General features: G+C 43.7%; 1 protein-coding gene across 1 annotated transcript; it reads right to left on the bottom strand.

Moving 5' to 3' along the window:
* Nucleotides 1-10,509: 10,509 nt before the first annotated feature.
* LOC117511425 (paraneoplastic antigen Ma2-like) lies at nt 10,510-11,550 on the bottom strand. The gene has a single exon (XM_034171453.1). The coding sequence runs from the start codon at nt 11,548-11,550 to the stop codon at nt 10,510-10,512; it is 1,041 nt and encodes a 346-aa protein (XP_034027344.1).
* Between the last annotated feature and the right edge of the window lie 1,128 nt (nt 11,551-12,678).

The following is a 12,678-nucleotide window of genomic DNA, read 5'->3' as shown; positions in this document are numbered from 1 at the left end:
TTTTATAAAAAGTAAAATAAAGACCTCTTTCTTGATCTCATATTTAACTGTTGACAGCACTGTAACAGTAAAACTTGCAATTTCTAACCTACATTGTTTATAAATGTAACTATTAAATTCATTCTAACATTTTTCTAACATTTAAATTCTCTCTAAACATTTTACTTGTCGAAATTATTATTATTATTTTAAGTAGTATTAGTAGTTGTAGTTATAAAAAAAAAAAAAAAAAGGCTTCAAAACTGGACCTTTAATCTAGGGGTGTTGTGGGGGGGGCACATCCTTGCCCCACGCCCCCATTCCATCTAGATTCGCCCCTGCTTTGGTGTTTGAGCACAAAGAATGGATAACATTTATTTATGCAGAAAACAGGACCAGATTTACAGGTAAGAAAGTTTTATTGCGTTTTCACATCATGTGGTCCTCAGAAAGAGAGTTTAGGTGCATTTGAGTGGAAAATAGTGTTAGTTGTTGACGCGTCGCGGAGGATCAGCTGTTTTTAGCAGCAGATACGGAGCAGCTCAGAGAAAAAAAAAAGCATAAAAATGTCTTTGTAAAGCTCAGTGCAGGTGTGCTGATCACCGCGCTTTAAGAGGTGAGGACGAGTCGTAGCTGTTGCAGAAAACCGTGGATGAAAAGCTCACAGCTCGCTTAAAGTGGGCAGTTCAGTCGAACCCCGACCTCCTGCCCACAGACCAAGTTTAATGCTGCTATCGACCCACAATAACTTTAATCTGATTACTGATTTGGAAAGATTAACGCGTTAGATTACTCGTTACTAAAAAAGTGGTCAGATTAGAGTAACGCGTTACCGGCATCACTGAGACCACGTGATGGTCCACTCGATCCCCGCGTACAGACAGAGACTAAAACTCTCTAAACCTGTTGTGAGGACATCTAAAGTGTGGAGCAATGAAGCTGTAGAGGAGCTACGCGCGTGCTTGGGCACTACGGATTGGGATATGTTTGAGGCTTCAACAGACAGTCTAGATGACTACACGGACACTGTGGCATCGTATATTCATTTCTGTGAAGACAGCATCATCTCACAGCGTACCAGGGTGAGATATAACAACGACAAGCCCTGGTTCACACCTAAACTCCAGCAGCTCCGTCAGTAGAAAGAGGTGGCTTTCAGAGAAGGAGACAGAGACAGCTATACAACCCCTGGCAAAAATTATGGAATCACTGGCCTCAGAGGATGTTCATTCAGTTGTTTAATTTTGTAGAAAAAAAGCAGATCACAGACATGACACAAAACTAAAGTCATTTCAAATGGCAACTTTCTGGCTTTAAGAAACACTATAAGAAATCAAGAAAAAAAGATTGTGGCAGTCAGTAACGGTTACTTTTTTAGACCAAGCAAAGGAAAAAAATATGGAATCACTCAATTCTGAGGAATAAATTATGGAATCACCCTGTAAATTTTCATCCCCAAAACTAACACCTGCATCAAATCAGATCTGCTCGTTAGTCTGCATCTAAAAAGGAGTGATCACACCTTGGAGAGCTGTTGCACCAAGTGGACTGACATGAATCATGGTTCCAACACAAGAGATGTCAATTGAAACAAAGGAGAGGATTATCAAACTCTTAAAAGAGGGTAAATCATCACGCAATGTTGCAAAAGATGTTGGTTGTTCACAGTCAGCTGTGTCTAAACTCTGGACCAAATACAAACAACATGGGAAGGTTGTTAAAGGCAAACATACTGGTAGACCAAGGAAGACATCAAAGCGTCAAGACAGAAAACTTAAAGCAATATGTCTCAAAAATCGAAAATGCACAACAAAACAAATGAGGAACGAATGGGAGGAAACTGGAGTCAACGTCTGTGACCGAACTGTAAGAAACCGCCTAAAGGAAATGGGATTTACATACAGAAAAGCTAAACAAAAGCCATCATTAACACCTAAACAGAAAAAAACAAGGTTACAATGGGCTAAGGAAAAGCAATCGTGGACTGTGGATGACTGCATGAAAGTCATATTCAGTAATGAATCTCGAATCTGCATTGGGCAAGGTGATGATGCTGGAACTTTTGTTTGGTGCCGTTCCAATGAGATTTATAAAGATGACTGCCTGAAGAGAACATGTAAATTTCCACAGTCGTTGATGATATGGGGCTGCATGTCAGGTAAAGGCACTGGGGAGATGGCTGTCATTACATCATCAATAAATGCACAAGTTTACGTTGATATTTTGGACAATTGAAAGGATGTTTGGGGATGATTAAATCATTTTTCAAGATGATAATGCATCTTGCCATAGAGCAAAAACTGTGAAAACATTCCTTGCAAAAAGACACATAGGGTCAATGTCAATGAGCAGATCTGATATGATGCAGGTGTTAGTTTGGGGGATGAAAATTTACAGGGTGATTCCATAATTTATTCCTCAGAATTGAGTGATTCCATATTTTTTTCCTCTGCTTGGTCTAAAAAGGTAACTGTTACTGACTGCCACAATCTTTTTTTCTTGATTTCTTATAGTGTTTCTTAAAGCCAGAAAGTTGCCATTTGAAATGACTTTAGTTTTGTGTCATGTCTGTGATCTGCTTTTTTTCTACAAAATTAAACAACTGAATGAACATCATCCGAGGCCGGTGATTCCATAATTTTTGCCAGGGGTTGTAGAGGTGCAAAGTACAGTTTTAGCAAGGAGGTGGCAAAGGCTAAATCCATGTACAGTTCACGTCTGCAGCAAATGTTCTCTGCCAACGACTCGGCCTCTGTGTGGAGGGGGTTGAAAGAGATCACCAACTACAAGCCCAAAGCACCTCGTTCTATTGACGACCTCAAGCTGGCCAACAACCTGAACGTCTTCTAGTCACGCTTTGAAGACAAGGACTCACACCTCCCCACCCCCCACACAACTGGATATTCAAACACTCTGGACCTCCCCCCTCTCACTGCTGCCCTTCCCACTCCCCCTGTTGCCCTCTTGGTCCAAGAGGAGGACGTGAGGAGACATTTCAAAAGGCTGAATCCACGTAAGGCCCCGGGCCCAGACTGTGTCTCTCCTGCCACCCTGAGACACTGCGCTGATGAGCTGGCCCCAGTCTTCACAGGGATCTTCAACACCTCCCTGGAGTCATGCCATGTTCCAGTCTGTTTCAAGTCCTCAATCATAGTTCCAGTCCCCAAGAAACCACACATCACTGGACTTAATGACTACAGGCCTGTGGCTCTCACGTCTGTAGTCATGAAGACCTTCGAACGCCTGGTTTTATCCCACCTGAAGTCCATCACCGACCCCCTCCTGGACCCCCTGCAGTTTGCCTACAGAGCCAACAGGTCTGTAGATGACACCATAAACCTGGCCCTGCACTGCATCCTGCAGCACCTGGACTCCCCAGGAACCTACGCTAGGATCCTGTTTGTGGACTTCAGCTCTGCATTCAACACCATCCTTCCAGCTTTGCTCCAGGACAAGCTTTCTCTGCTCCACATGCCCAACTCCACCTGCAGGTGGATCACAGACTTCGTGACGGACCGGAGTCAGCATGTGAGGCTGGGAAAACATGTCTAGAACACTCGGGCTCTCAGTACAGGATCTCCACAGGGCTGTGTCCTTTCCCCTCTGCTCTTCTCACTGTACACTAACTGCTGCACCTCCAGCCACGACTCTGTAAAGCTCATCAAGTTTGCGGACGACACCACCCTCATTGGACTCATTTCGGATGGGGATGAGTCTGCCTACAGGAGGGAGGTGGACTGGCTGGTGACCTGGTGCAGCAGCAACAACTTGGAGCTCAACGCCCAGAAAACAGTGGAGATGATCGTGGACTTCAGGAAAGCCACAGCCAACCCCCCCCCTGCCTTCCCTAACAGCCCCATCACCATTGTGGACTGTCACCGCTTCCTCGGCACCACCATCACCCAGGACCAGCTGATGGTGCAGTTCTACACAGCCATCATCGAGTCCATCCTCTGCTCCTCCATCACGGTGTGGTACGCCGGGGCCACAGCCAGGGACAGACACAGACTGCAGCGCATTGTGGCCTCTGCTGAGAAGGTGATCGGCTGTAGCCTTCCATCTCTCCACGACCTGCACGTCTCCAGTACTCTGGGCCGAGCAGGTCAAATCACAGCTGACCCTTCTCACCCTGCACACGGTCTATTCGAACCACTCCCCTCGGGCAGGAGGCTACGGTCCATCCGGACCAGAACCTCCCGCCATAAGAACAGTTTCTTCCCCTCTGCCGTTAGACTCGTGAACTCCTCATAACTCAGTCACCTTAAGCTTAACTCTGTCACTTTATCATTTTATCACGGGTCACTTTAGACAGTGTACTTTGGTTTTTAATTGCACTCCTCCCACTGCACTGTTTTTTCTGTTTCTCTGTTTTTATGTTGCACACAGCCTTTCATATTTCATATTTTTTTTATCTTATATTTTATCTTATTTTGACACATATGTTATATTTTATCCCAGCATTTTATCTCTTCTTAATGTTGCACCATTGTACTGAAGCAAATTCCTAGTCTGTGAATCCTGTTCACTGGCAATGGCAATAAACACCTTCTGATTCTGATTCTGAATAAAAAAATATAAACAATACTCAAAATGTTATAACTAAAAATGTGCAAGATGAACTGAGGTTTCTTCTGCTTTCAAGCTTTTCTCTTTTAGTAAAAAAAAAAAAAAAAAATCTTTTACACTTTTATATGAAATAAAATGATCTTTATGTTCTTGAGCTACACCAAAATAAAATGACCTGTACTTTTACTAAAAAATAAGTATCTTGCAACTTTCTTTTAATAAAAAAAATAAGTACTCTTGAACTTTGGTTTGATCCCCCCCAAAAAACAATATATATATATATGCATATAAAAAAGTCAATAACTCAAAATCATCTGTGGGCCCAAACACACACACACACACACACACACACACACACACACACACACACACACACACACACACACACACACACACACACACACACACACACACACACACACACACACACACACACACACACACATTCAATTTTGACTCCTTAATCAAAAGGTTGCAGGCCTGATTTGAAGCTAGGGTGCAATGGGGCCTAAAACTTTAATGGCCGCGTTACTCTGACATGAGCAGAAACAAAAAAGCACGTGCAAGTTCAGTTGATTCAATTGATACTCACAAATCCCAAATGAACTGATGGGAGGGCTAACAGTCACCAGGGCAATGGCAGTAAGATCTGAGCAGCTAGTACCAGCACACCCTCCCCCTTCTGAATGTGTAGATGTCCTCATCTCACCTTTTATCTCTCTTTAACTTTGACGTGTGACTCTTTCGTTCATTACCTGACAACCTCTCGGATGTTTTAGGTTTTTGTCTCGGTTCAGGGCTATTTTGATCTGTACAGATTCTTATAGTCCCATTCTTTTTCCGAACTGCAACGGTTGGTGAGGCATAGCAGGGCTGTACGCTTAGCTTTTTCACTAGGAGCACAGGTGCTCCTAAATGAAAAAAATTTAGGAGCACAGATAAAAATTTAGGAGCACTGTGAAATTTCTTGATACAGTTTTATTATTAACGCAAAGACACATACTGTACAGAGAGTACCTTTTCCACACACACACATGCACATTTTATATGATTCTATTGTTGTATTTATTTCATTGTTTTTTACTTCCTTTTCTGTCATTATTCACATCATTGCTTTTGTCCATTTCATTACTTTTTGCTGTGTATTTCTTGTATTATTTTAAACCCTCACACACACATAACATCCCAGTCCCACTTTTTATACTCGGGTCGCCTGCTACACTTAGCTACATTCAACCAACGGTCCACAGCGGGATGTGGATCAAAGTCCTCTAAAGCTGGCCCCTCCAGGGTGATCCTCATGAGGTCTTCAGTGGTGGAGACCGCTAGGCTGCTTCTTTTGGTGCTCTTAATCCGATTCTGAGCAGAGAAACCTCTCTCACACTGGGCAGCAGAAATGGGCAGCACCAGCATCAGCTACACCAACTCCAGTATGTTCTATGGGATCAAGATAGGCCGTTCTTATTAAAACTATAATCACCAATATAAGGAGGGCACTGCACCTTACTAACAAGCAGTGTTTGCTTACCTTGTAGTCCTCCCTGTATGGCTCTTTGGTCAGCATGGTCTCCCACAGACCACTGTAGGTCTTGTCCCTGAAGTTTTCATTGACCAAGATCTTCAGTCCCTGTCACTCATCCTGAACCGCTGCCAGATCACACCCTGATCTGTAGACATTTTTTAAAAATACCCAAACATCATTGTTCACCTCATATGGCAAAGCAGTATAAAATGCATTCTTACTGCTCAAGATGCTCTCTGAAATGGCTCATCAGGTATGTCATGTCCTCTTCACCGAAAGTCAGAAGGCTGCTGTGGTCATCTGGCCATACGTCATGGTTGAAGATGCTGAAGGCCTGGACCGGGGTCTTGAATTCAGCCGCATCATTCAGAAGCCCACCAAACCTGGCTTTTAGTTCAGTCACACTGATGTTGATGGCTGCCTCCATGTGTTTCTTCAACTGGAGATGGGTGAGGTCCGTGAGTCCAGTCAGATTCCCCTTTAGTGGTACTCCCTTTGCGTGAGAGAGAGAGAGAGAGAGAGAAGTTTATTTAAAAAACTGCATTTTTCTGTATAACCCCATCTTTAAATCATATACCTACACTGATTCTCACGTCTGCTCTCAACATTTGTTTCCCTAAGATCCTAATACACTTATCCTAGTATCACACCTGGAATCTGCACTCCTCATTTCCAAGCTGATGCTGACCAAGCATGTTCTGAATCTTCTCCAGCATGCCTCCTGACTTTGGCCTAGACTTCAGCAATTGCAGTCTTGTCACAGTCTTCCTCAGCTCTGATGTCGCTTGGGGGAGGATCAGGTCATTCTTCTGCAGGGTTAGGCTAAGTGAAGACAGCTCCTCGAACATGTCAGAGAGAAAATGGCAGAATACACAAAAAAGTGCATTCTTTACCTATGTAGTAGTGAGTAGATCAGTGCAAAATAAGTGCTGTATTCCTAGCCACATCCTCACCTGCCAATCATTCAAGTCTGAAATTTCATCTGTATTGTGTAAAACTGACCTTCTTTGCCCATCCCTGAACCTCCACTGAACCTGCAACAGCCAGGTGCTCCATGTGCTGAAGGACAACAGTGTACTGGCCATGGCCTGTGGCGAGGTCACCGTCTGCTCCATGTCGAAGGAAGACTTTGAGGGCTCTGTTGACATGGGGGATCCAGCGTGTACCTTTCAATCAATCACAATATATTTATATAGTACAATATCACAACTATATTGTACAATTGACTCAAAGTGCTTTCAAATACACATACACATTCTCACATTCACACACCAGGTCTGGAGGCTGCCAAGAAGGTGCCAAATGTCCAGGGTTCATGTGAGAAAGTACTCACACACACACACACAATCCTAAATTACAAATTTGTTAGTAAGCGACCATAGGCCAACACTTAAGAGTCATACCTTTGACAGTAGATGGTGTGCAGACATCCACACCAAGCTCCTGCCCTAGCTAGCGGAGCTCTCTTTTTGACTTCCCACTGAAGTGGTAGGTCTTCCAAATGAGATGTAACAGATCATAAACTTGCGACACCATTGCCTCATTCTTTTGGAGGGTCAGAACTGCCAGCTCTAGTCTGTGACAAAACAAAATATATATTTTAAAAAGTTACACAAGTAGATGTGTAACTTGTGTTACATGTCTGCTATCATAAAACATTTTTTCTGGTACAAACCTGTGTGGCATGCAATGGATCGGGATGATGTGCTCCCCTGCCTCTCTTTGAAGCAGAGCAATCACTCCTCCCCGATGGCCCATGTTTACAGAGGCACCATCTGCCCCAAAGCTGATCACCTTCTTCACCCATCCTCCATTGTCTTCAGGGCAAACCGCATTGAAGGCAGCCTTGGTTGCATCCAGAACACCTTTAAGGATAACACAAAAACAATATGGGCGTTGTAGCCTTAAAACAGGCAAGGAAATGATTGATTTCTAGATTTACAAAACTTCACAAAACTAAAGGTTACTATCTAATAGCTAGACTGACTGCCTACCAATGGCATGGGAGTGCTGAAGGGGCTGCTGTCCTACGAGTAGAGTGACTGGCTTCCCACCCTCCACCAGGCGCACGTAGACAATCTCACACTCTGTGTTAGATATGTCGGTGTCTCCATCGATTAGAACGGCAAGGTGCTTTGCTGTCATCAGCTTAGCAGCTAGGCTTTCTTTCATCAGATCAGCAATTTGTCCAATCATTTCCGCACATCTGTGTGAATGAGAAAACTATTTGTAAGTGCTTGCGGCTTATACAGTCTTTCTCTCTCTCTCTGTCACTCACTCACACACAGGTTGGACACATAAGAAATTATTAATAGTGACTGACCAGTATTTCACAGTTCGTCTGATTGCGCCTCTTCGTCCTGGCGCCGCTGCGCTGTCACGTCTTTTTCCACTGACTCACACCTCGCTGCAGGTGTCTTTTTTGGAGTGAAGAACACAGTTATGGGTAGTTGTTGGCGCTCTTTTTTCTTCTGGGCGAGAAGATTTTTATAAACAGACACGCAGAACACAATGCACATGCTTGACAGCCGGTGTCGCGACCAGCTGCTTGATAAGGCCGCGGAACACAATGCACTGTAAAAAAAAAAAAAGCATGCAAAATTGGACTAAAAAAATCTGCGAAACAGCGAGGCAAAGGTGAACCGCGTTATAGCGAGGGACCACTGTATTTATTTTAGGAGCAAAATGCAAATGAAAGGGTTGAAATACATTCTCGCACACGTGCGCCCGTTTAATTTTTTTTCCTCGCACAATCAAATTTTAGGCACAATATGCGAGCAAAACGCTCGCACTGTACAGCCCTGCATAGGGGCTACAGGACTCTGTTATAATTCCAGCACCCAGCAACTCTTGTATGTGCCACCTCACATCGTCAATGTCTGCTGGGACTATTCTTCTTGATCTTTCTCTGAAAGGTCTTGTGTCATGCAGGCGTATGTGGTGCTCGATTCCTTTGGCCAAACCAACATCCCACTCATGCAGTGAGAAAACGTTCCGCCTCTCAGCCAATTTCTGCTGAAGCCGCTTCCACTCCTCTGGGATAGGGGAATCTCCAAAATCAAAGAGGCTTGGGTCTACAGTCTCAGCTGTGAAGTCGGATGGTTAGATTGAGGTAACTGTCAACAGCATACATTTCAGCAATGACAGTTGCTACTGGTATGGAAGTTGTCTTCATAGACAGCTGTTACTGTCTATGTCAGCATCTGGGAGCACTCCTGGCTGAACCAGCACACTGGCTGGGAGTGGCTGGGCAGTGGGTATGTCAATTAACACCAAATCTTTAGAGGGGGCTGCATGTCTGTCTAGTTTGCATGTTGCATAATACTTTGCACCTGGAGGGATAGACAGCGGATCGGGTCCTTTCCATTTGATCTGACGCAGAACTTCCTCCTTTTCCAGCTTGTCTTTAGCTAGCTCCTCTTGTGCTCTGACTGGAGCATACACAGACTGAATTCTCATTGAGTGAACAGTGTTCTTGTCGCTCGCAGGGTTTGCTCAGCCCTGCTATTGACCTAGGCAGGGAAGTACATCTGAAGCTGGTCCCCGGGCACCTAAAGGCGACTTCTGCTCCTAACTGGCTATTAGGATGGGTTAAATGCAGTAGACACATTTCATTGTGCAAGGAACATGTTCCTATGTGCATATGACAATAAAATTCTTTTGAATCTTTTGAATCCTTTTTTTGAATCTCTATCTTCACCAGTTCCCATAAACGATGGAACAGAGACGTATTGGTGCCAACAAGCACAGGGGTTTGCTGCGGGTAGTTGGGCTCACGACAGATCAAGGCGAGTACTTCTACTTTCCCAGACACACCAGTGATCTCCTCAGTAAACTCCATCTCTGCAGCAACATAGCCTTTGTATGGAAATTCTGTGTAAGAGAGGCCCCAGAGTCCAAGTCTAGAGAAAGGTACTATTGGAACATCTGCCAAGTGCTCGTTATACCAGCTTTCAAAGATGATAGTCATTTTAGACCCACTGTCAATGACAGCATTGCAAGGTACATCATTGACTTTGATTGTATGAATGAATGATGGACCCACAAGACCCTCAGGTTAGGTCAGTGTCATTTTCTGGGACTTCAACCTTGCGGATTCTAGCCACACACTGCTTTTCTGCAGTGGGCTTTGGCTTCCCCTTGGTGGGATCAGGTGCTCCTCGCACCGAATGTATGAGCTTACTTATAACTTTCTGTGAGTTCTCTGGCCCAGTGCATCTAGTAGCTATATGACCATTTTTTCCACACCTGTAACAGAAATATTCATCGGAGTCTTTGGGAGAGGTTCCTTTGAAAAGAGCAGGCTTGTGACTGGGAGCTTCTTTGCATTGGTTGGGGTGTGTCATGTGTTCTCGCTGGGAGGCTGATGTGTATTTCACTGCCATTACACTCATTTTACTTTCTAGTGCTTTCACTTGTTTTCTTAGTGACTGTAGTTCACACTATGACTCAGTTTTCAGTTTCTTCTTTTCTTTTGGACCCTTGCAATGACAATCGGACAGAGATTGAGGCTGTGGATTGTTTCTTTCCTCCAACCGTGCTCTCAACTCTTTAATCTGAGCTCCCACTTCATCCTGAGAGGCTGAATCAGGCTCTTTCTCCTTTTCTGCCTGAATGGTATGTACACACTGATGGCACATATGCGTAACTTGACTTTGTCTAGCTGACTGGCGACTTTCCTCTTCAATCACTTCTCGCAGCAGATTCAAGAATGTAGGGGGGTTATCTCTCTGCTCCCTAATTTTCAAATGAAGCAACATGAGGTCTGAGGTGGATCCTTTGATGAGCTGCTCTACTCGGGCTTTGTTAGCATCACTAACAGATAACCCACCTCTCTGCACAACTTTGACAAGAGACCTCTCCAATCTTCGCAGGAAATCAGACATGCACTCACCAGGCTGTTGGTGGAGAGCTCTGAACGACAAATAGAATTCTTCTCCTGACTCTGCTGTACCAAAAATGCTATCTATGGCCTCTATGTAGTTGTGGGGACTAGCATCAGGTTGAGCCATACACACTGCTTGAATGATCTCCAAGGCGGGTCCTTTGAGACTTTCCAGTATTCGCCTTCGTTTCTCTTTATTAGAGCATTCACCATCTACTAGAAGTGAGGCTTGCTCCAGCCAGCTGTCTAGGGACTCCTTTCTAGTAGGGTTGGGATTGATACCAGAAAATGTCCTTAGATGTCTGTAAGAGTGGTTGTCGGGCGGTTTGTTCGTTCTGACCATTATATCACCAACTGCACGGATGATGGCTTCAAGGTTACTGAAGTCATCTAGACCTTCTCTAGCAGTGCACAAACCCTGGATAGCTTCTAAAGTTTTCCCTTCATTCTGTAGAAATGCACGCAGCTTTTCTTCAAACTCATCCAGCTGGGGCTCAGTATAATACACTGCTTTCCATCCACTACCACCACTTATCGCATTATCTCTGGGGGGAATCTTGGTGTGGTCTACCACTTCACGACATTCACATAATACCATTATTGATTGTAATGAAGGGTTAAAAATTTTGCCCCAAACTACAACTTTTCCCAGGGCTTTGATAGTCTCTGCTGTTTCTTTTATCTCTTCTTTTGTTACACCTTCAGGCACTCCATATAACAGGAGGGCATGTCTTATGTCTACTGATTCTCCTTTGCACCAATTAACCAACTCATTTTTGGGATGGACAGCTCATTTGGTCTGCCATTATTGCTATGGTTACAGTTCTTACAGCACATTACAATTGTATTATTGCTTTAAAGTTGTGGGGTCCAGTTACTTTTTTGTTTTTTGGGTGAAGCCATTTATTGTCAAACAACTGTGTTTCCTCTTTTTTTTTTTGTAACAAGTGTTTATTATTCAACTTTGTTTAAAGCTTTACAACGTATAATGTTCACTTATATAACACAGAACAGAGCACACACACACACAAAAAAAACAAACAAAAAAAAAAAACGAACAAGAATCAGAACAGAGAAATTGGCAAATTTGTACATTTCAAATTGTTACTTTTGGTATCTAATGTATAGTATTTATAGTGTTGGAAAGAGTATATACATTTCCTTCTTTTTCTGCTCTACTCCACCTCACAATCTGTATTTATATCCAGTCATAGTATGTTCAATCAATCAACTTTTTTCTTGTATAGCGCCAAATCACAACAAACAGTTGCCCCAAGGCGCTCCACATTGCAAGGCAAGGCCATACAATAATTATGAAACACAGTCTACGTCTAAAGCAACATAACCAAGGGATGGTCCAGGGTCACCCGATCCAGCCCTAACTATAAGCCTTAGCGAAAAGGAAAGTTTTAAGCCTAATCTTAAAAGTAGAGAGGGTATCTGTCTCCCTGATCTGAATTGGGAGCTGGTTTCCACAGGAGAGGAGCCTGAAAGCTGAAGGCTCTGCCTCCCATTCTACTCTTACAAACCCTAGGAACTACAAGTAAGCCCGCAGTCTGAGAGCGAAGCGCTCTAATGGGTAATATGGTACTATGAGGTCCCTAAGATAAGATGGGACCTGATTATTCAAAACCTTATAAGTAAGAAGAAGAATTTTAAATTCTATTCTAGCATTAACAGGAAGCCAATGAAGGGAGGCCAACACGGGTGAGATATGCTCTCTCCT

Source organism: Thalassophryne amazonica, chromosome 6 (assembly GCF_902500255.1).
Source record: "Thalassophryne amazonica chromosome 6, fThaAma1.1, whole genome shotgun sequence".
Lineage (NCBI taxonomy): Eukaryota > Metazoa > Chordata > Actinopteri > Batrachoidiformes > Batrachoididae > Thalassophryne > Thalassophryne amazonica.
This window is presented reverse-complemented; position numbering and strand designations above follow the sequence as displayed.

Bases quoted from the DNA above. Each gene is read 5' to 3' on its own strand.
- LOC117511425 (XM_034171453.1), bottom strand. From the start codon at position 11,550: ATGGTATTATGTGAATGTCGTGAAGTGGTAGACCACACCAAGATTCCC.